The following is a 23,254-nucleotide window of genomic DNA, read 5'->3' as shown; positions in this document are numbered from 1 at the left end:
TCTACTCTCAGGCACCTGTCGCGTAGATCGCCTTGATCTGTCTCTTATTTAATGAGCATCAAGTCAGGAACAGAGGTGATCAGAGGCAGAAGAGCCAGCCCCAGGTTGCTGCTGACCAGAGAATCACCTTCTGGTATGGGGTGGGAAGGAGCACGAGGTTAACTGACAGTGAATTGCAGACAATTCTTAGAGGAGGAGAGACCTTGAGCCTAGTACCTGCTGGTTGTACTGTGTAATATGGAAGGTATTGCAGCATAGAATCTGTCTCAGAACCCAAAGGGACTTTTCATATCATCAGGTTCCTCCAGAAGTAGATGGGGAAGGTGACACCCAAGGAGAGGAACTAAGTGACCCCAGGGTCCCAAGACCAATAACTGAGTAGGCCAAGACCCCAGAAGCCTCGTTGAATGCTGAGTCGGAAGTGAGCTGCCCTGCGTCTTGAGTTACTTGGCCTTCTGCTCCTTGTTCTTCCCTGGGCACTCACTACCATCTACAGAGTAGCAGAGGGCTGTTCTGTAGCAAGGCTCCAATGCTCACCCCTCCTAACCGAAATGAGTGGCCCAGTGGGTCCATCCTATATCCTATATAGTCCCACAGTTCAGAAGCCCCTGCGTCCAGCATAGAGCCTGGTCTCTGGCTCCAGGTCACAACTGCTTCTGCCCATCTGCAGCCACTACCCTGCCCCCTAGACAGCTGAGAGTTGCCATGTGTACTGCATGTAGCCATGATCTCCATTCTGAGGTGGCAGCTTGGCATGATATCTGTGTAGGAAAACAAAATAGCAATTCTTACTGTGCTTTTAAAATTTTCAACTCTTTATTAGCATTATTATCATCATCATCATCATCTAGGTTGGTAATAAAAGTCAGAACCACTGAGATCCAATTTTATTTTTTTTCTGGTGTGTGTGTGTGTGTGTGTGTACATGTGTACATGTGTGTGCATGTGTATACTCACCCTGTTTTATCACTCTCTTCCATATTCCACTGGAGATAGGATCTCTCGCTAAACCCAAAGCTCACCTTTTCAACCAGACTGGCTGCTTGGTGACCCTCAGGCACTTGTAGCCATGCCCAGCTTTAATACAGGCACAGGGGTTCCAGGCTAAGAGTGGGAACTTATGCAGCAAGCACCCTTACTGAACTATCTCCCAGCCCTTTGTCTTTCCGTTAGCAAAAGTTCCTAGAACAGAGCAGCTTCCAGACCAGCAGTGCCTCTTACAAGGGAGGAATGGGTGGTGACTCAAGCTTGACACAGGTTCCACTTAACCCAGTTGCAAAGACATTTGAATTGTTGGAATTGTCAGTACGTTGGAAGACTATTGGGCCATGACTCAGTCAAGTCTAGGCCTCCATCAGAGCCCTGGAAAACAAGATCCTGGGGTATGTGGGTTACACAAATTTCCTAAAAAGCAGTTGTAGTTGAGAAACCTTTGGGTCTCAGTTTTCAGTAAGCATGAAGCAGCTTCTGGCTTGGTGCCCAGGGGACTTGTGAATTGTGCCCTGTGTGCTTTGCACCCACACAGACCAGCCTTTGTGAAGGACAAGGCGGCCTCACTCTGGCCATGAAGTAGCCTCCTCCCCAAGCTGTTTACTTTGGAACTAAAAGCTCATTTAGACGATGGTGGGGAGGGCATTGAGCTGAAGGACAGAGAATAAACCCAGCATCACAGGACAGACCACAGTTGGGTGACGACACTGAAAACCCCATGAGTACTCTCTCTCTCTCTCTCTCTCTCTCTCTCTCTCTCTCACACACACACACACACACACACACACACACACACACACACACACACTTTCCAGCCAGGCTTCCACTGGAATCAAGGTTGCAGGGAAACGCCATGGGGTCCTCGCCAGGCCCACAAGCACTTCATTTGGCGACAGGGACTCACCCTCGCTTTGTTTTCACACATAACTGGTTTTTAATTAAATCTGACTTTTTCTCACATCTGTTCAGAAGGCCGGTCCCCTTTGGAAGTGGCAAGCACAAAAGCAGGGACAGACTGGCAGTAGGGAAAAGCAAACACAGCAGAGCTGCACAATCCCCCTCTTCTGGTGAGGAAGCTAGGCCCGGTAGGCTTCTGCCAAAGGACTGTTCTTCAGGGTCACTGGCCGTGGAGATTACTTCGCCAAGCCACCGGAATCCCTACCGCTCACAGAGCCTATCTAGGTGGCCAAGTGTGACCCTTGTTCCCAGCAACAACTGGCTCAATAAGCCTTTGTTCTCTCTCTCCTCCCACCCCTTGGCCCTTCTTTCTTGCCCACAGAGATCTGTGCTGCTGACTGTGGTGGCCACGGCGTCTGTGTAGGAGGCACCTGCCGCTGTGAGGACGGTTGGATGGGGGCCGCATGCGACCAACGGGCCTGCCACCCACGCTGTGCAGAACACGGGACCTGCCGGGACGGCAAGTGTGAATGCAGCCCCGGCTGGAACGGCGAGCACTGCACCATCGGTATGGCGCACGCACTTCCCGGGGCCATGTTGATTGCTCTCGAGACATTTGGTCCTCCATTGCATGTGAATTGGCACCAAAAGTCCTTTCATCTGATGACATTATGACAGGCTTCTCCTAGACATGAGCTGGATTTAAATGCGCCATCTGCCATTTTCAACACACATCCTCCCAGCTTGCAATCCCCAGGTGGCACTCACCTGGTTAGCAGGTCTGGCTGTTTGGCCCATCCTGAGCTAAATGAAACCCCGCTCTTCACCCAGAGATGAGTCGCAATGGCCGCTATGGGCAAGTGCCATCCCCTCCTGGAGTCTGTTTCCTCACCTATAGGATGGGGAGAATAATTAAAGCATTTGGCACAGAGTGGCACACGGTGGAGTGATCCAAACACGTAGCCCTCATTGCATTCTGTGGCTGCGTAGCTCCTAGTAGTAGCAGTGGCTCCTGAAGAGAGGCCTCTAACCTTGGCATGAAGCTCTCCTCCGGGGTGCTTAGGCCAGCCACATCTGCATTCCTCCTTCCCCTGCCCCAGGCTTCCATCCTGTCTGCATCTGTCTCCTTTCTCCTCTCTGGGGGCTGCTCCGCACCAGTCCCTGCTGAAGCAGCACTGTCGGCAGCTTTAAAAACAAGCTGATCACTTCTTCCCGTCTCTCTGCCTTTCCTGCTGGCTTTGTTGATTTTAAACACAGCCAGACGTTTCGCTTGGTTTATTATCCTGGAATGAACACTCGCCAAAAGCTCTTTATTGAATCAACTGCTTTGTGTACTTGTTTTAACTTCTTCCCTTTCCTATTTTTCTTTCTTTCTGTTTTTTGTTGTTTTTTTTTTAAGAAAGGGTTTGCAATCAGATGGTAAGCACATGGCTTTTATAAGGCAGAATTCCAGGTGCCTCTCAGCATAGAAACTGACCTCTTGGGTCTCATAGAAATGGCAAGGAAAGCCCTAGCTTTTGAGAGACAAAGGAGTTTTCAGCAAATGACGCTACCATGCATCCGTTCTTTCTGCTTTGCCATTACTTCAAGTCATTGGTCCCCTGCAACATCACCGAGTCAATAAACAGCTATGGAACACATTATATTTGTTAACTATAATGGGTTCTAATTTTTGAGTATTTATGATGTGCCAAGCACTGTGCCTAAGGCCTTAACTGCATTATTTTACACTTCTAACAATGCAAAGAAGTATGGATTTTTTTTCTCAGAGACCTAAGAGGAAAGGTCACCTAACTTTTTAAAAACAAGAATTAGAAGCTTGATTCTTTTTCCCTTCCCAGCTGTTTGCCCTATACTCCTTGCAGATGGTGCCCAGGTGTCTCCCGGGCCTCCAGCTCCGGTCCTGCCCAGAGGCCAGGCAGTTTGTTCAGACTGGTGATCCAGCTTTCTCTCCCCACAGCAGACTATGCCATCCCCTCTCGCCATACCTGACAGCTTCTGCATGATGATGTCATAGTACTTCAGGGCTGCCTTGGAATTCTCTTAGTGAAAAGTGGGGCTGGTTATCTGAAGGGTCTCCCCCTTCCTCTGTGTTCTCCTCTGAGGATAGCCTGACCTTTCAGCCTCTTTACCCACAAGTCCATTCCCATTCCAAGAAAGAATCATGCACCAGAGAAATGGCTCACTCAATAAACCACTTGCCTCGCAAGCCTTAGGACCTAAGTTCAATCCCCAGAACCAATGTCAGAGCCAAGTGTGGTGGCCCACGCATCTGATGGCAGAGGCAGGAGGATCTCTGAAGCTTAGTGGCTAACCAATGTACCTAACTGGGCATCTCCAGGCCAACGAGAGACTCTCCCTCAAATGAGGCAGACGGTGTTCCTAAGGAAGGCACCCAAGGCTTTTCTATGGTGTCCATGATGATTTACCTGCCTTGGCCTGCTGTGTGCAGAAGGTGTGCACTTCTGTACCCTGCTCTCTCACGCACACTTTTAAAGAAAAACAAACAGTACGAACACAAGGAGAATGCATTTTGTTTTCCTTCCCTTACTTATAAAGTTTTAAGTTTGCTCCGCCAAATTCCAAAAAATACCTGCCTCGTATAAGACAAGGCGCCTCACCTATGTCAAATGATAGGCATGGAGGGAAACTCTCCCATGGCCTCACGGCAGAAGATTTATGTCAGGGCTTATGGGCAGGCTGGCCCACATCGGCGATAGCTATTCGTCAGACCGGCTTTAAGGAGGTCCCATTTATTTTGGCACCAGGAAGCCTTATGTTCCTTCCTATGTCTCCTGCTTGCTCTCTTGTTCCCCTTTAAGAACATGTTCTTCTCTAGTTCCAGATAGGTTTTCTCTCTAGATAAAAGAAGCATCAAAATAAACGTGGGTAGCAGAAGAAAAATACTGACAGTCATAAAAGAGCAAATGTCACAGGACACAGAAGAGGTCATGGGCTGGTCACAGTGGCTCAGATGAAAGGACCTTGTGCTCGGGATTCTAGTCTTCATTGTGTGATGAGCATTTTCTTTGTCCTTGTGTGATTTCCCTGCATGGTTCCCTCCTCTTCTTGGGTCTCTGCTGTGGCCAGCTGCACCCCTGTGAGAAACCCCACCCCCTTGTGCTGAAGGAGCACATCTGTCTGTAACCTTGTATGGTAGAAAGGGCTGGGGGTTCAAGTTAGGGAGACAGTGTTGGGTCTACCTTCCCTTGTTGAAGAGGTAAGAAGAAATCCTTTTTAAAATGATTCCCAGTGAGCATCACGTGGGGGACAGAAGGGGCTGATGTGAGAAGTTAGAGATGCTAAGCATTCAGTTTTTATTTGTCTTCAGTCCACTGTGCCAAGATGGGTCTTATCCTGCAGCTGGTCCCCACCCTGCAATCCTGTTCTCTCCTAACCCAGAGAAGCTAGTGCCTTGACACGGTGAGGTGGAAACCAGAGTCAGGGTCTGTTTGCTTATACACTGCTGCCCTACATAAACAGGAAGAAGTAACTTTACCTTACAGCAGGCAGGAAGGAAGCATTTGAAGACCAAGATAACTCTAGGCTCCCCAAGCCAAGTTCTACTAGAAGAACCTTTTTTACCCAGGTGACACTTTCCAGAGCAGCTCATTGTAGTAGTCATGACAAGTCCTCCTTTAGAGAATTCGGTCTCCCCTGTCTTTCAATGAAGACTGCTTATCTTATCTCAAAAGAAGTTGGCTTTCTGAAGAAGAGGAAATGGGTTAATGGCATCTTTCTTAAAGACAATATTTTTTTTTATTGTTGCAAGACTGTTCCACATGCAGTGCCTCCCATCTCCCATGCCTTCTGTTGAGGAATCACCTAGTCTTAGCACCAAGAGGCTAGGTCTCTGGTGAAATTGCCATGGGAAAACTACACAGTTGTTTGGGGGCAGTTTTTCTCTCAGTACATCCAGAGTGTGCTGCTGGATGACATCGCCAGCTAGATGACTTCATCAGAAGAATCCCGGCCCTTTCCTCTACCACCCATAGGATAGCAGACCTATCATGCCAGAAGTGGTTCACCTGAAATTATCCCCCAAAAGAAGAAGGATTCTTCAATTTTGTTTTGGCCTCTCCGTACTAATGCTTTCATTTGCAAATGTGGCACTCGTTTGCATATACAACACTCATTTTTATATATGGGGAACTACGCTTTCCTAGTCTAAAAGCTAAGGTAAGATGGATTGACTTGGTTCTAGTTCTCAAGTGTATGGTCCATACACAGTCATCAAAAGTGCATTTTTAGATGTCTGTTCCAGTAATGTTATGGGTCCTGTAAATCCAAGGCTTGACCTCCAATTTCTTTAGAAAAGCTGAAAACTATTGCTAAATTTAAGAAGGTGCTTAATTTCTTTTCCTGTCTGAAAACGCTAACATTCTGGATCAATTCTATGGTGATCATTTTACTCACCTCGGTGCCCCTCACCCATGGAGCCTCAAAACACGTGTGGGAAATGCCAGCCTCTGATTTCATTTATAAAATCCAACCTTGACCCCAAAGCTGTGATAGCAGGAGATGCCAGACGCTCAGGATTATTTACCGAACTTCGGGAGAGCTGTCCAATCACATAAATCCTGATTCTTAAACAACAGCCTCTTCTGGGAGTAAAGATCAAAATAACACTCTGATGACGCACACCCTTGAGTGAATGAAACCAGACTTCGTGGTGAAGAGGAATTTTAAAGGAAACCACAGAATCTTCTGGAGTCTTTGCCCACTTTCAAATGGTAGCTCTCAGGTTTCCCCTCATAATCACACGAGGATTCAGAAGTCGCTCAGGAGATATGATGACCCTCTGCTACCCATCCTCAAAAGCTCTCACAACAAGACCTGAGACTGTCAGGAAAAGGAGAGAGAGGAAACTGCACACAAGGAACTATCTGGAGCTATCAGTAATCAGGAGTCCGATTACTGGTGTCTCTGGGAGACTTCAGCACTGTGGTAATGGTGGGGAACTAGAAGAAAATAAATGAGATTTGTGGCATCATCTCAGGGTAGAGACTGCTGACTATTCGTCCACCAGTCCTGCATCCCGGAAAAAAAAACCCATGAATTTGTTTGATCTTAACAAGAACATCACATTAGTGGCTGGTATCTGCAGGAAAGAAGTTCAGGTGACTCTAGACACCTTCCTGCCCCCTGCTGCAGTGAGTGACCTCTGCTTCTTCTGCCTTGTGAATTAGTGATTCAAGTGTTAATTGTCAAGCCAAGACCCCTGTGGGATGTAAGGAGAAGAAGCCCCAAGTCATGTTCTTCACCATCCTTGATAGAGGCCCAGTGCTCCTGGGGACCATTGTAATAAATCCTTAGAAACCCCTGTGGATTCAGGCCAGTGAAAAAATATATCTTCATAATGGCGGTCCCAGAAATGCCAGAGACCTAAGACCACCCCAGAACCTCCTGTCAGTGGCTCTGTGATACCTTCTCCACTTCCTCAGTGACTGGGAGATAGCAAGAGCCCAAGAAACATTTGTGCAGTGTCAAGGAAATGACTGCAGCCTGCAAAGGAAGAGGCTGCTGATGCTGATGCTGATGCTGATGCTGCCTCGCCACTGCAGCCGCTGCCACCGCCGCCGCCGCCGCTGCCACCACCACCACCTTTATCCTGCAGCCCTGAGTAGAAACACACAGAAATTCCATGAACTCTTGAACCCTCTTTCACAATGCAAACTTATGGTCTTGCCACCATCTTCTCTAAATGCTTTAATATCATAGATTTCAAATGGCAGTGTTGGAGAACATTCATGTCAACTTGTTCAAGCAGTCACTGTGTGGACACTTCTGCCTTTATCTTGTTGATAAACAGCATTGTACTTCAAAAAGCCAGATGTCCCTTCCATTCTCGCTAGCCAAAGGTGGAAGTCGTTTTCTATTCCATTCTTGAGCTTGGCTGTGACCGGTGCATCGGTTTTTTGATTCAGCACGATTTGAGGTGTCATCATAGCAAAGGAACCCCTTTTGATATGTGGACTCTGGATTTGAACATTTCAATGACCACACTTATCTCCTGAAAACCCACACTCTGAAGACAGCCTGCGCTGTCTCAGTTGCTTCTGCTGGCTTCTGTTCCCACCTGTGGTCAGGAGAAATAAGCAAGCATATTTCAAAGGTATTAAAAGTATTTGTACTAAATAGGATCTGTATTACTATACAGTCTTTGGAAATGAAATGACATTCAAAGAGAAAGAGCTCTCTGAAGTGAGCCCCGGCTTTCAGGAGATTATCCTGTGGAGCATATATAATCTTCAGTGGCCGCCATTGAGTCTGAAACAATCAAGGATGTTCTCTGTTCAGAAAACTCCCTCAATGCAAGAGCTACACCGTGATGGTCATATGGACTCCAGCAAGGGGGACTCACCTAACCTTGCCATTCTGGGGAGAGAAATCACAGCTCATGTCACACACTCTGCCCCTGAATTTAGAGTCCTTAGAAGAATGTATAATTCGGATCCCTCTGAAAGAGCGCTGCATATCTGAAAGCTTAGACACCCACCAGAGCCAGGACATCCTACGTGCCCGTACTCTCCGAGAGCAACACTCTGGAGCAGCACACGGGGAGATGCCTGCAAAATGTGGGACTGCTGTGCAAATTTAGATGCTTGTATACAACTGAAGAAACAGATGAACCAAGAGGCAGTGGCCTTCCTCTCCTGGCCAGAGACCTCTTGGATAGTTTTAAGATGGACTCTCCCCATATTTCATTTTTTCATTTGGATGGTCCCCATGTTTGCCATTCCATGGCTTTCTGTATTCACTCCTGCTTAGAAGCCATTCTCCCTCACAGTACCCTCATATCCTCCTGGTGAGCAGACCCCACAACACCTCTCAGAATAAAGGGGAGTATACCGGCCCCGTTAAATCCCCTGTTCTCAATTTTCCACTTGACTATGCAGCTTCCTGGTGCATATTTCATCATAACAGCTACTGCATTGATATATGAACTAAGAACAGGGTCTCTCATCTACCAGTATTTTTGGTATAAATAGATAATAGATAAATCAATAGATGACAGACAAACAGACAGACAGTAATAGTACCCGTCTAACATTTTTCTCAAGTGAGGAAAAAAGTCCTTACAGTTTATATAATCATGGCTTCCAGATAAAGTTTCTCCATTATAGTTCAGTCCTTTCTAGGGACTTTTGATTCTCATGTGGGCATTGACTGCTTTAGAAGACGCCCCCCTCTGCCTGATCTATATGAGAACATAGGAAAAGGAGGTACAGTGAAACTGGAGATGGGAGCCTCTTAGATAGTCCAGATGAGGAGAGTGAGCATACTACTGACATGGGCTGGAACTGAAGAGACCAGTTCTGAGCATTTAGACACAGCTCATATGTATGCACCAGGTTTATATATCAGATCAATGTTGGACACATATCCTCACAAGTAGGGAAGACCTTAAATTGTCATATAATTCAAATGGCCTCTCCATTGGAAAACCCAGCATGCACCATTCTGTCTTTTGAGTTAAGAAAGGGCCAGGTTCCCTTTCCTTTTCCTACTTTTCACAGTGACATCATCAGCCTGGACCTCATCCCTCATACGATGCACGAAGCAGGGACCCATCTTCCTCAGGGCACTCAACGTTCTGCATTTTAGTCTGTGTAGACATGTCTGTTCCCAAATACTTTTAAAGAGTCAAATAGACATGCTAGCAATGTATTCAGCCAAAGTCTCAACCTCGGACCCTAGTATGTATCAGAAATGATGCAGAATTTGTAAACCTCTAACCTCTAATTTCTCAGGAACTTGTCTTCCCAGATAATTTGTCCCTCTAACTGACTCCCGTTGACGGAGGTTGGCCATTGATCTGGGTAGACAAAGGGGTTAGTTGTGATTTCCCCTGAATGTTAGTGAACCCGACAGAGCAGACTGTGGCCACTTGTGCAGCCTCCCAGCCTTGTCTCTCCTGTTGCAGTCTTCCATGTGCCTCCTGTTTATATGACCACATTTCCGATGCCTGGACCCCAGAATGAGTTGACCGTTCCTCTCGGCTCTTCATGGAGAATGTGCTTGCTCTCCTTCCCTCTGCCCCATGTCATTTGTCTTTGGTTTGGTTTTTCCCACCATGGCGGAGGCCTGTCCCAAACCTTGGGCACCACGCTGACTCCCCACCCTCTCCTAGTGTCTCCTTAACACTTGGCATGGTCACATGGCAGGCAGTTCTGCGCTTCCTTGGTCCTACCTTAAATGTCCTGTCTTTTATCTCCCAAGCTCACTATCTGGATAGGGTAGTTAAAGGTATGGTCTTCCTCTATTTTCCTGTTGTCTTTGTGTCTGTGTTTGTGTGTGAGCATATAAGAAGAAATGTGCATATAAAATGTAAATACACACCATTAGCATGACAGTGTGTCTACATGCTGCCACACCCCCGCTTTGTCACAGTATCCTTTACTTAATAGGGGTGGGGTTGGGGTCATGGAGTCATAGACCTAGAATGTCCTATGAGCAAGTCACTAAGTCACTTAGATCTGTCTGTGGCACTGTGTTGTAATCCTTCCATCATTCCCGTGCCCTCCCCCCATACCTTTCACCCTCTCCATCTCATCTCACGTCACCCCGCCCATTCCTTATGGCCTCTGGCCCATCAGAATTCAGATACTGGGAACCAGCCTGGGTGGCCTGAGAAGGGCAGAAGCTCAAGAGCAAGGAAAGACAACATACGTGAAGCACCCACCGTGTGCTAGGTACACAAGCCAGGCTCTGGAAACAAGACGTAGGCCGCAGTCGAGGGAGCGGGTGGTCTATTGTTTGCTGCCCATTTTCCCTTGCAGAGAAGGCCTGGCTTTGGTAAGTTTGTTCTTTGAAGAGGATTCCCCCAGTGACAAAGCGATTTGTAATATGTGAAATACGTACATGGCATAGGTGATGTCTAAGTCTCCACAGAGACCCCATAGCTGTAAGAATGGAGGCTCAGATGGAGACTTGAAAAAAGAAAAAAGAAAACAGCGCTTCCCAAGGAGAAATATCATGTCCTAGCTTTTAGTCCTTGGGTCTAAACACAATCCCAGGCACAATACATGTGCTTCTTGGTTAATCAGATCTTGAATCCCAGCCAGGGTGACCTTGGATAGGTCACTTCACTATCATATATTTATCTATAAAATGAACCTAGAGGCAGGTCTGCCTCACAAGGTCAGCTCAAGGATGATATGAAGCAATGATTACCAAGCATTAGCCCTTGGGTAGGAATGTCCCTCAGTAGATTTAAGTTACACTGTGTTGTTTACTGTGTTCTTATTCTTTCCCCTTACTTGACAGACTCTGTGAACTAGAGTTAACATCCAAAATTGTAATACAATAAGTTGGCAATAAGTAAGAGAGAACAGAATTTTTTTGCTGTTGTTTTTGTTTGTTTAGATTTATTTATTTTATTTACATGAGTACACTGTAGCTGTCTTCAGACACACCAGAATAGGGCATCCAATCCCATTACAGATGGTTGTGAGTCACTATGTGGTCACTGCGAATTGAACTCAGGACCTCTGGAAGAGCAGTCAGTGCTCTTAACTGCTGAGCCACCTCTCAACCCCAGGATTCTTTTTTTTTTTTAATAAAGAAAAAGGATTGGAGGACTATATTACTACTTTCATTGTTGCTATGACTGAACACCTGATGGGAAGCAGCCTAAGGGGGAGAAGAGTTTATTTCATTGAGCCGTTTGAGAGGATGCTGTCTGTCATGGTGGAACTGTGGCAGCAGGCTCATGAGGCAGCTAACCACATTACATCAGCAGTCAGGAAGTAGAGAGCAGACAGGAAGTAAGGCCAGGCTCCAAAACCTGTGATCTACTTTCCTCCAATGAGAGTCCACCTCCAAAAGGTCCCACCACCTTCCCAAACAGCTGGCTAACACATGTTCAAACATAGGAGTCTATAGGGAACAGTTCACATTCAAACAACAGGCCAATAACGGACTTCTCAGCTGAGCCAGCCTTGCCAATATAACAAATGTATTACGAGGACCCAACTAAATGGGTACCAACCAAAGTTCCTTGACTTTAATTCAATTCACTGGCCTTTTCTGGGAATAAAATCATGCCAGCAGGGAATATATGTATCTCAGTGTCCTCCCGGGACTCAATACACGGTCACCATCCACATGTAGACTGAACTTCATAATGGGATTATTATTCAGGGCTACTCCCTACTGAGTGACATATTTTTACAACCATGAACTTGAGAACTGTTAATTTTTTTCCAAAGGAAACAGATTTCATGCTGCCAATTTGGTTGAAAAGGGAAGCTGAAATTGAGGGAGTTTAGTGGCTCATCCAGGTTCCACTTCTGGGACGAAGAGAAGCCAACACGTTGGACCTCTCTCAAATCACCTGCTCTGATCTTTAGTCCAGAAAATAATGCCATTAGACCTTTATCTGGCTTAGGTCAGTGAATCAGAACTTGCTTTAAAAGACAAGTATTTCTTGGCAAAGTCTGAGAAAGAACCAAACCCCACTGGGCCAATCTTATAGGGTAATGGGCACTGATTCTGATTCTCAAATGCACTTCAGAGACCGGCACCAGCCGGCTTGAGACTCGCCAGAGCAGAGCACAGAGCAGATATTTAGCAGTTCAGTGAGAAGCCCACTTTTGTTCACTTCCAATCGCATTGGTTCAGAGTAAGTAACCACTGTTTAGTTGCCTGGCCTCCTAAATGGCCAGGCTACGTCAATGTCCCACAGCAGAAATGGCTCTCTTTGCAAAGTGTCTACTCTCTCTCAGAGAGGACTCACTTCCAACAAGTATCATAAGGGCTAATCACTTAGGAAAGAGATCTGACCAAACTAGGCAGAGGCTTGCAGATTGTGGAATTTGACTTGTGCTCAAAGAGAGCTACTAAAATTTTAAAGAGCAGGACAGCAGACATTTGTGATCTGGAAGGATCCCATTAGGCCAGTTTGTTAAAAATGAATTGGGGAAGAATATCAGGGACAATAAAGTCAGTTAGATGAGTGATATCGTCTAGGTGAGAAAAGATGTTGCTCTTGTGAAGGGAGGTAAATGCAGGGATGTAAAGGGTGAGAGAGGACATTTGGTAGGAAGGCAGCGCGGTGCACTGCATAGCCTCTTGCTACTGTGCAAGATTCTGAAAGGCTCCTGGCCATACCTGATGTTGGCAAGAGGGATATTGAGATGAAGTGGTCCCTTGTCACTTAAAGGGCATCATTTCTTTTGAAAAGCTTGGCCTTTCTCTAAATCTTAAACCTACATTATTTTGGCTCCAGCAAAAGCCTGGTGTGAGTCCTTCCATAGGGGATTGTTAATGTCGCTCGGGCGCTCTGAATTATTGATGAGTTTCAGGGTTTGTGGAATTAATGAGCTTCTGCCACAGGAAAAGATGGGCATATTGCTTTAAGAAAATCAGCAGGTCACCCTGGAGGAGGTTTTCTCCTGCTGGCTAATGGGGCTGATGGGTGCCAGAAGCCAGATGCAGAGTCAGGGTGAACTTTACTCTACTCACAGGCACTCCAAGGCCCCTCTGAAACCACAGAGACAGCAGAGGTCCTTGGGGTGGAAGGAGGTTCATCTGAAGTGACTGACTGTGGACAAAGTGTCCCTGGGGTCCCATACTAAGAGCCAAAGGAATTCATATGAACCCAACAGAGGTGTCGTGGAAGAGACAGACTGTAATAGCTATCTGGGGGGAAATAAGTTCCAAGGCCAAGATGAAAAATGCTCTACAAAAATCAAATAAGCAATTCTCTTTAGTAAGGTTATTAATACTCAGTGTGACTAAGAACGGAACGGTTTCTAACTTACATGGTAGTTATCATTCTCACCACCGTCTGGAAGCATCTGCCAGGATTAAGTAGCCCACCAACCAAGTCCGCCTCAGCACACATTTCTAGACATAAAACTTCGTTAGAACACATTATGCTCAGAACTCAGCAGCATATACCTGCAACTCAGCAGCATATACCTGCAACTCAGCAGCATATACCTGCGTTGGCACCACAGTGGCATAACCCTGTGATCATAGCAGATTTCTTAAAGCTCACAAGCTCAAACTCTTTGTATTTGGGCCTTTGCACAACAAATTTTGTGGAGTTTGATCTAAGATACTACCTCCATTTTCTATTTGGCCTTTCTGTGAGCCAAAATAGAAATGTCTGTCATGGTAATGACCTAGACAAGTGTGCACCCTCAGTCCCTGCTTCCCAACAGAGAGAAGGGGCGGGAAGTGGAGAATTCTGCTACCGCTTCCCAGGCTGGTGCATCACACACGCCTTGTCTCTCGTGCTGAGCTCCCTAATGCCCCTGTGCTCTAAGTGAGAATATAGGGCTTCTAAGAACTGAGTCACAGGGCTCCCTTCGGTGCGGTTCCTACGCTTGTACTCACACAAATAAAGGGTCCTTTCTGCATCTTAGGAGATGCTGTATCTTATGGCAAAATAAAAGACTCTCTTAATATCTTTAAAGTTTTCATACCCTCCTTCTAAGATTAACCATGATATGAGTGGTTGAATTAAACGCAGTCCCTGACCAGATGAACAGAAATTTAACTGAGACTAACTGAAGGACAGGAGAGTTTCTGCCTGCTGGGACCACCCCGGGTGACTGATCATGGTGGCTTTAGTCAGAGCACAGAAGAGTCTCCTGCAGGTCACCCACGGATCCTGGCACCCATTTTTCCAGTTTTCCTCTTGATAAGTTTTGAAGATGGCCATGCTTGTAGCCTTCCCCCACCCCCACCACTCTATATGTACTACTAAACTTCCTGCGTGATTACCACTGAGTTCTGAGGACACAGGCAACCAGTGTTTCTTCCTTTGAGAGGAAAGGACTGTGGCTCTATTGACTTGTTGGCAGCTCTATGGACCAGCCCGAGCAGAAATAAATATTTGTTTTCTGTTGGAATAAGAGTCAACTATCAAAAGCCTTTGAGCCGGAATGGTCTTTAATCTTTGTGTGCTAATTTTAATACGTATTTTTAAAAATCCTTGAAACACCAGTCTCAGGTTCTTATTGGTCAACTGCTCCGTGAGTGTCTGTGTGTGCCAGGTCTGGTGGTGGACAGCCACGTTCATATTTGTTGTCCCTTTTAAAAATAACAAGTCACAGATATGGTGGCTCAAAGACAGAGTGCCCACCTGACTCAAATGAAGGTTTGGCCTCCATAACCACCACCACATAAAGCTGACATGCCCGCACCCCACAACCACAGCACTTGGGAGGCCAGAAAGTCAAGGCCATCCTCAACTGTATAGCAAGTATGAAGTCAATGAGAGCTACCTGAGACCCTGTCTTTAAAAAAATAAATAAATAAAAGAAAGAAAGAATGAAAAAGAAAAACAACCCCTCAAGAGGTGGCAGGTTCATTCTGCTTTCATGGTAGACTATTTAGTTTACAGCCACATTTATAGGTGTTTGCTGCTCATCATAGTAGAATAAGCTAAGCTTTCTAGGAGAAAAAGTTGTTTCACACTCAAGCTTTCCCTGAAGACCAGGCTGGAGCACAAAAGAGAAGAAGTGAGGGCGGCACAGTTTGGTAGCTGTCGAACTCAGAAAAGAGGGTTGCCTGATAGGAAAGTGAGAGCTCTGGCAAAGGAAGAGAAAGGAAAGGAGTTTGAATGAAAAACAGAAGCTAGAAGATTCATAAATGTCTTCCCTTTTTAGTGATTGGGTGAGTGTGTGTGTGTGTGTGTGTCTGTATACCAAAGCATGTAGAACTTGTACATATGGTGACAGACAGGTCATAGGGGTAAAAGAACAATTTTTTTTTGGTTTTTTTTTGGGGGGGGGGGATTTGGTTTTTTCAAGACAGGGTTTCTCTGTATAACCCTGGCTGTCCTGGAACTCACTCTGTAGACCAGGCTGGCCTCAAACTCAGAAATCCACCTGCCTCTGCCTCCCAGAGTGCTGGGATTACAGGCGTGTGCCACCACCACCAATTTTTAAGAATAAGTTTTTTCTTTGTACCCTAGGTTTCTGAAATCAAACTCAGGTTGTGAGTCTTGCACAACGATGGTTTTTTACCTTTGACCTTCTACCTTTTACCTTTTTACCACAAACTCTGCAGAGCTTGAAAAGGTAGTAATCAAAGCCCTGTGAGTCTACTTGACTAGTACACTGACCACCTTACCATGGGGTCAGAGCAGAAGTAATGGGTTTCAAGTATTGTCCTGTTTGTCCTGATTAGGTCATCTGTGTCTTCTCAGATGGCCATAGCTCTGCCTAGTGCCCTCATCCAGGTGCTTTGTTATCCATTAGTAAGATGCCCGGTCCTGGAGAAGACAACTAGGTAGCATTCATCTCTCTGCCTGTAGCTAGCCCAGAGAAGATGCTTAACACATGACAGGTGCGTAGCAGTTTGCAAACGGCAGCCTGTGTGGGCCTGCTTTTATACTTGAGACCAGCAGGAGTTTGCCAATGTTGTGACAGTCCCCTGAGCTCCTCTGATATAGAGTCCCTTTCAAAGTATAGTAGAAACACCATGGTAATAGAAGGCTCAAGCCTCTTTCCTCAAAGCAAAGACAGTTGTCTAGAAGAAATTAAGACCAAAGAAGTGAAAAGCCTGAGGTCTGCTAAAGTTGTTGACCTAGTTGCAAGAACTGAAAAAAAAAAACGAAAGAAAGAAAAGCTATAACTCTAGCCCAAGTGTGATGGCATACACCTTTAATCCCAACACTCAAGTGGCAGAGGCTGGAGAATCTCTGTGTGTTGCGGGCCAAGAGACAAGGTGACCAAGCACAGGGAATGAGCCAGTATCATGGAAGACTTCCCTGGTCAGATTCTGGCAAGCTTGATCCACTAACTGCAGTTCCAAAATGCTGGTCACTTGTGAAATGGGGGAGGTGTTGGGGGAGTTGGTGGGGGTTCCAGACCTGCCTTGACTGCTTCTGACCACACCCTCAGTAAGTCTCCTTATTTCTCTGAGTCTCTATTGCCTTCCCTAAAGTGAAGATTCTTCATGGAACCTGCCTCCCAGGCTGTTGAGACTGATAGATCTGAAAGCATCGTACAGACAGCAGGTCCAGCAGGTCCAGCGTGAGTGCAGAAGGTAGCAGTTACTGTTGGGCACTGGTCCTTGACTCTCTGCTTTGTCTTGCAGAGGGCTGTCCTGGCTTGTGCAATGGGAATGGCAGATGTACTCTGGACCTGAATGGGTGGCACTGTGTCTGCCAGCTGGGCTGGCGAGGAGCTGGCTGCGACACATCCATGGAAACGGCCTGTGGAGACAGCAAAGACAACGATGGAGGTAGGGCACTGGCACCTGTGGACCCTGGGCAGTTCCAGAGCTAAGAAACAGAGAGAAAGGGGCGGACACTGCTGGGTTAGCAGGGTACCAGCGTGCATGTCCAGAGTGAGAGGACCTTGGGGCACGGAACACTGCATGGGTAACCTAAGGAATGGGCACTCTGGCTAGTTGCTGGATTTTGATTCATTAAAATAAGAGAAAGTGATTAGCATCTATTAGCAATGGAGAGAAGGCATGGAGAAGCGACCAGTTAACTCATTGGTGGCCAGACTGGCTGCCTGGCCAGGGTTTGGAGAAGCTGCCCTCCTCTGCATCCCAGACACTGTGTAGGTTGCTCCTCTAGGGGAAAGGGTTACTTACTTTGATCAAGGTCTCTCCTTTGATTCTATAGGTGACCCTTCTCAAGGACACCAAGGGACACTTTCCTTTCGCACTCTCTCATCCCCATAGGTTTATAATAAAACCTGCCTCTGCTTTGCAGTTTTTTTCAGGTGTTGGGTAGTCAAAGCCCAAGGGAAGAGGGGTTAGTCTTATGGAATATTTGTTAATTCAGGATGAAAACCCATGTTAATTCCAGCTCTGGTTGTAACTCCCATGCCTCCCTAAACGAGGTACTAGGTGCCTCTGAGCCTTACTCTCCTCAATTATGAAATGAGGCAGTGTGTCCATGAAGGTTAATCGAGTCTTTATATCAGGCATAAAATTAGCTTTCATTTGTCTACTGTGTAAACTTGCATAACGACAACCACAATAAACTCCACATCCGTGCCTAGAAGACTCTGGTTCTACCAACCTCAGGGAGTTCCTAGAAAAATGAAAAAGACACATATGAAATCAAAAAGGTTTTTCTTTTTAATGCTGGCAGCTGACACATTTAAGCAGTTCTTTTTTTATTTAAACCCAGAGACATCCTAATGTAGTGCACAATGTTAGAAATTGGTAAACTAGAAACTCGGCATCCTGCTTTTTGGAAATTTCCTACTTAGAATGTTCCTACAGTCTCAAACCCCATAAGGGTCAAAGGTCAAGTGTGTAATATTGTATGTTGGCTTTAGAATCCCAGAACAACTGCTTTACAGCATTGATGTTTATCTGAGCTACCCTACGGTCATTTTGCCCACTGCCCAAACCCAGAAGGCAGCCACATAGATAATCCCAGACTAGAACAATCAGAATAATCATGAACAGGGTGCCCTTGTGGTTGGGCCCTGATCACTAAGCAGAGAGGCGTGTCCTCCTGAAATTCCACCGTGTTGGCTTGTTCCTTAATCAAGCTGAAAGCTGACAACTTTCATCTGCCCAATTATGATGAGTCTCTTGTGGACGGCCATGCCTTACACCGGGCGCAGAAGCTCACAGGAAGGAGAAAGCCCCAAGGCTGTGTACTAATGGATTATGCTAAGTGCTGTGGCAGGGTTATGTGTTAGTTGTGGGAGTAGGAAAACATTTATCAGGAAGAGGATGCTGGGGCAGGAAGGAGTTTTATTGAGGGAAGGGGTGTTTTATTCTCAAGAGAGCTCATAGAAAAAGGCAGGGAAAGAAAGTAAGGGTATGGGGCATCCTTGTCCTCAGGTAAGAGGGAACAGTTAGCCTCAATGGGAAAGAGGTCAGCCTCCCTTGGCTATATGATACCCACAGCATCCCACTGTGTTTTGTCTGTGCGGCTGCAGGGCCAGTGATAAACAGTAACATTCATGGAAAAAAAGGAGAGAAGGCCCACCAGGAAGTCACTCCCTTCCCCAGAGTCCACTGTCTTGGCCCAGCTTTCAAACAGCTGTGGAACATCTGTGCAGCTAAGGAACTAAATGTTTTCGAGATGTTGAGGGAATACATAGTCCCCCCACATGTACACATGCAAGAGCAGGTTACAAACCAAGGCTTGCTTGTTCCTCTCCATAAAACAGAACACCAGACTGTACACCCTGGTTGCCATGCTTCAGAGACAGCCTGTACTGAAAAATGTTCACAGTTTTTCCAGAGAACCTGTAGCCCACAGTAGCCCAAGCCCCAATGTTATAGGAAATGATCTAGACCCTAGGGAAATGGAGACTTCTCCAGCTGTTCTGAGAAATGAACCAGTAGAACACACACAAAAAAAAGAACAACCAGAAAATCCCCAATTGCAGGAGAACATCTACAGTTTTTGAAGCATATTACAGAGCGAAATGAGTTCGTATGTACTTTGTGGCAAAGCTGTACAAAAACTGTGTAGTGAGTTCGTTCATTTGCTCCACAAATGTTCACCGAGCATCTGCACTGCATCAGGCCCTGGCTTCCAGGGCTTCAGAAATAAATCTAACAGTCCCTGCCCTTGCAAAGTGTATAATCTAGAAAGAGAGGAAACGGGAGGTGACTGTAATACTGTGGGCTCCTGCTGTTGCAGAAGAGCATCCAGCTGATGTCAAACGCCTGGAAGGGAACTTAGATGCAGTGCCAGGGAGAATCCCTCCCATAGGTCATCACGACTGGAGATACAGCCATCCCGGAAGGACGCATCTTTGGTATTTGGTTCTCAGCTGTGAAGAGAGGTCTAACCTTACTTTGGAAGCCTCTAAGTTTATAATGGAGCTTTCTATCCATTTGGAGAGTCCAGAAGGTTCAGAGCATCTCTCTACTTTGCAAGACAGCATGGATAAAATAAACTACGGGACCAGAAGGGCCCAAGATGATCTTCATTAGCCTTTTAATCCCTTAGCCTTGCCCAAGCAGAAACAATTAGATTGGAAGAAATCATTATCCAAAAGACTAAGTGTAATGGAAGCAAAATGAAATAGTCGCCTTCGTGTTAGCTGAGGCAGAGGACACAGCATAAAGACAGAAAGTAGTTCAGGGTGGAAGGGGAAAGGGCAAGAGGCCCACTGAGTGCTTGAAATGACTTGGGGGCTTGAGGGGGAAATTAGCAGGGCTTAATGTTGAGTCTAGCCTAGAGGGAACTTTATCTCCTTCCTTTTCCTCCTCTGCACAGCAGAGACAAGGAATTGAGAACCCAGATGGGTGAGCTCATTTATTTCAATAGAGTCACACAGAAAGCCAATAGCATGGCCCAGACAAGACTCCAGGCTCCAGCTGAGGTACTGCATGTGGCCTTATACATCTAGAGCACTTCTTCCCATATAGACTTCTCCTCCTCCAAAAATGTGGGGATTGTTTACCCAGAACTGAAAAGGCTTTGAAAAAAAAATGTCTCAGAGGCTTCCAGAGCATGGGAGAACTCCAGTGTCGTTTGACAGCTGTATCTCAGTGGTGAATTCATAGGGTGACATTGTGAGAAACATGGTATTGATGTCCCTCACCATCTCCTGAAAGAAGGATACAAGAGCTTAGCTGCTCTTCTACCAAGAACATGCAACTGGCTAGAACTGTCTGCTAGTGTCTCTGAGGCCTGACCTGGTTGTATTACAGCCTTTTGCTATACCCAGACCTCAGGCCTGGCTCCCTTGTCAACCACCGAGGTCCTTCAAGCTACCTGAGAACTCCCACATCCTCCTCCCCACCCCCAATTTTCTAGGCTTAAAGCAATCTTTTTCAAATTCAACTTGAATTCGTATTATTGGTTTGTTTTGTCTTCACATGTGGTTGGTTGTTCTCTGCATTGAAAAGCAGAAAACATCCTGAATGTGACAAGGAAGCAGCTGGTCTCCTGAGCTGTGAGGTTGCTCTGTGCCTCTCAAATGCCTCAGATTTCACCCAGGGAGCTGGCTGCTGAGAGTGCCCAGAGGAGCAAGCGCTAGGATCCTGACACTAACTTAGCACCAGTTTCTCTGTGAGGCTCAGATGCTGATGATGGCCACCATCTTCATCTCTTACCCTGCATGGATCTCTGCATGAAATGCCATCACACGTATCTTCTCAAATGACCCACAGTGACCATCCACGACAATTCATCTCATCCATGCCTCAAAGATGGTGAGACAGTATTCCCTCCATGCAGAGTGACTGTCAACTACGGGGATGATGCCTCCCTTGCAGGGTCATATTAAGAACTACAGGTTATAACTTTAAGTACATATGATTAGGCACCAAACACAAAGATGAAAATTGCAGCCCTGGATTCAGATCCCAGGCTCTTCTTAGTGTATGACCTCAGGTGAGTTACTCAGTTTGTCATTTGTAAGTGTCAGCTCTCTTCCGGATCCTTTCTGTCCAAAACTACAGGGCATTGTGTTTAATCATAAAATATATACTTATGCGTAACTATTTTTCGTTGAAATTTTGCCCCCTGTGAAGTTTTTTATACCTTCTTTCACATGGAGGTACCACATTTTTTTTTCATTCTTAGTGGATTTTGACTTTTTTTTTAAATTTTTCTTTATTAAAATCTGTCTTCCAAGCTGGGTATGGTGATTCACACCAATACTGGGAGACATGGGCTACCGAGTAAAACCTGGCCTTGAGAAAGAAATGCATCCTAAACAATTACATATTTGCGAAATAAGAAGTCTACACCTGCATCATTTCACTGCTCCCCCAACAAACCTGTAGGCAGAACCATTTGCATGCAAGGATACAGAGTCTAGGAGAAATGCAGTAAGATATGAAGCCTCACACGGTGGATCAGCAGGAGAGCTAGACTAGACAGGAGCTCTAAAGTCTGTAAAGAAGATGCCAGAATAAAAACTCCGCTGGAATTTAAACAGCCAGATCCCTTTTGATAAGGCTTCTCTAAGCAGCTTCAATGTATAATAATCTCTTCTGAGGCTCTTGGCACCTTGAAAGACAATCATGGGTGGCGATGCCCAAATTGACAGATGCAGCCCAGGAGAAATTTCAAGAAAAGTGAGAGCATAAAAGCTCCTGTCCTCCCTTCCTTCCCCCCCCCCCATCTCCCACTGTGAGGATGGAGCGTTCACACAAAGCCCTACAATCTGGTCACCCTCCAGACTATCTCTAAACCACGTTTCTCGTGATAAGAGACAAGAAAGAAATTGACCTTTAAAAATCTTGTGTTCCAAAGAGCAGATAAAGATTTCACAAGCCCTTTTGAAAGAAGGCACAGAATTCATTATAGCAAATGACAAAAACTTCTCTGAGATGTGTACAGAAAGAGGAGGCACACTCTTCCCTCCATCCCCAGGGCCTCCCCCAGGGCTGCTCACAGCTTCCTGTAGGACAGTTCTGAGGCCGGACTGCACATAACAGCAAGATAAGGCTGGCTGATGCGAGCTGGCAGGAAGACGGATGGGCTCTTCCCTGGCTTGCAACCACCGGTTTAAGGAACCCTGCAACCAGCCCCAGTAAATCTGCTTATTCTTAGCAATCCGAGTCTGCTTTTAGGCATTCTCTCTCCCAGGATACGTCCCACACTGGGCTGGGGTGGGTCTGTACCTTGCGGATCTTCACCATCCCCTGGGTTTCCTTTCTTCCTGCATGTCTCCTGCCACAGCTCCCACCCTCCGTGGGCCTGCATGGCTCCGGCCACAGCTCCTACCCTCCATGGGCCTGGCCACACTGATCTTTCTGTTAGATTTGGGAGCCTCACACAATGAGTAATGAGGTACTCAGAAAATACAAAACCTTTCAAACCACAGAGTCTCCAAAATTACAGACTGATTGTTTCTTCCCTGAGATTTACTCTTCTGTCCCAAAGCATGACTTCTTGTCATACATATCTTCTAGAACTTATCATCTCTGCCTAAGAAAATTGAATTGTGGAGGAGCATACACTTATACAAATGTATGTATACATACATACATACACACAGAAATACATACACACATACATACATACATACATAAATGCATATACACAGATACACACACATTGTAGAACAGTCATACACAACATTACAGACTGTCATGTGCTACCTTTAAAAACAAAGGTTCTGCCTAAATGCTGGTCCTGTATAATGCAGCTTCATAAGTGAAGTTTGTGGGCCCCATTCATTTCAAAATATGTGTCTCACTTAAATACGATGAAGGACGAGTTGCCTGCATTTTCTGCTCAGCAAATATTTGCCAAGCATACAAGGAGGAGTCATCAGCATAACAGGGTACAGGCAAGCAGAATTTCTGGCCTGACATCAGTCACTGACCCTCCAGGCACACAGTGAGCAATCCCACAGTCCCGAAGTTTCTGGTAAGAGTGTGGCTTGTGTGATATCTCCTTTTCCCTGGCACTAGTTTGAAAGGCCCTTGAGAGCCCTAGGAGCCTAACTTTCTT

At 46.1% G+C, this 23,254-nt stretch overlaps 1 protein-coding gene across 1 annotated transcript in view; it reads left to right on the top strand.

Moving 5' to 3' along the window:
- Positions 1–23,254, top strand: part of Tenm4 (teneurin transmembrane protein 4) — a 561,145-nt gene that overhangs the window by 451,509 nt on the left and 86,382 nt on the right. Inside the window, 2 exon segments of the mRNA XM_052158525.1 lie at positions 2,270–2,455; positions 16,948–17,094. Of these exon segments, the coding sequence (XP_052014485.1) occupies positions 2,270–2,455; positions 16,948–17,094 (333 nt within the window).

This window comes from Apodemus sylvaticus, chromosome 1, assembly GCF_947179515.1.
Source record: "Apodemus sylvaticus chromosome 1, mApoSyl1.1, whole genome shotgun sequence".
Classification (NCBI taxonomy): domain Eukaryota; kingdom Metazoa; phylum Chordata; class Mammalia; order Rodentia; family Muridae; genus Apodemus; species Apodemus sylvaticus.
This window is presented reverse-complemented; position numbering and strand designations above follow the sequence as displayed.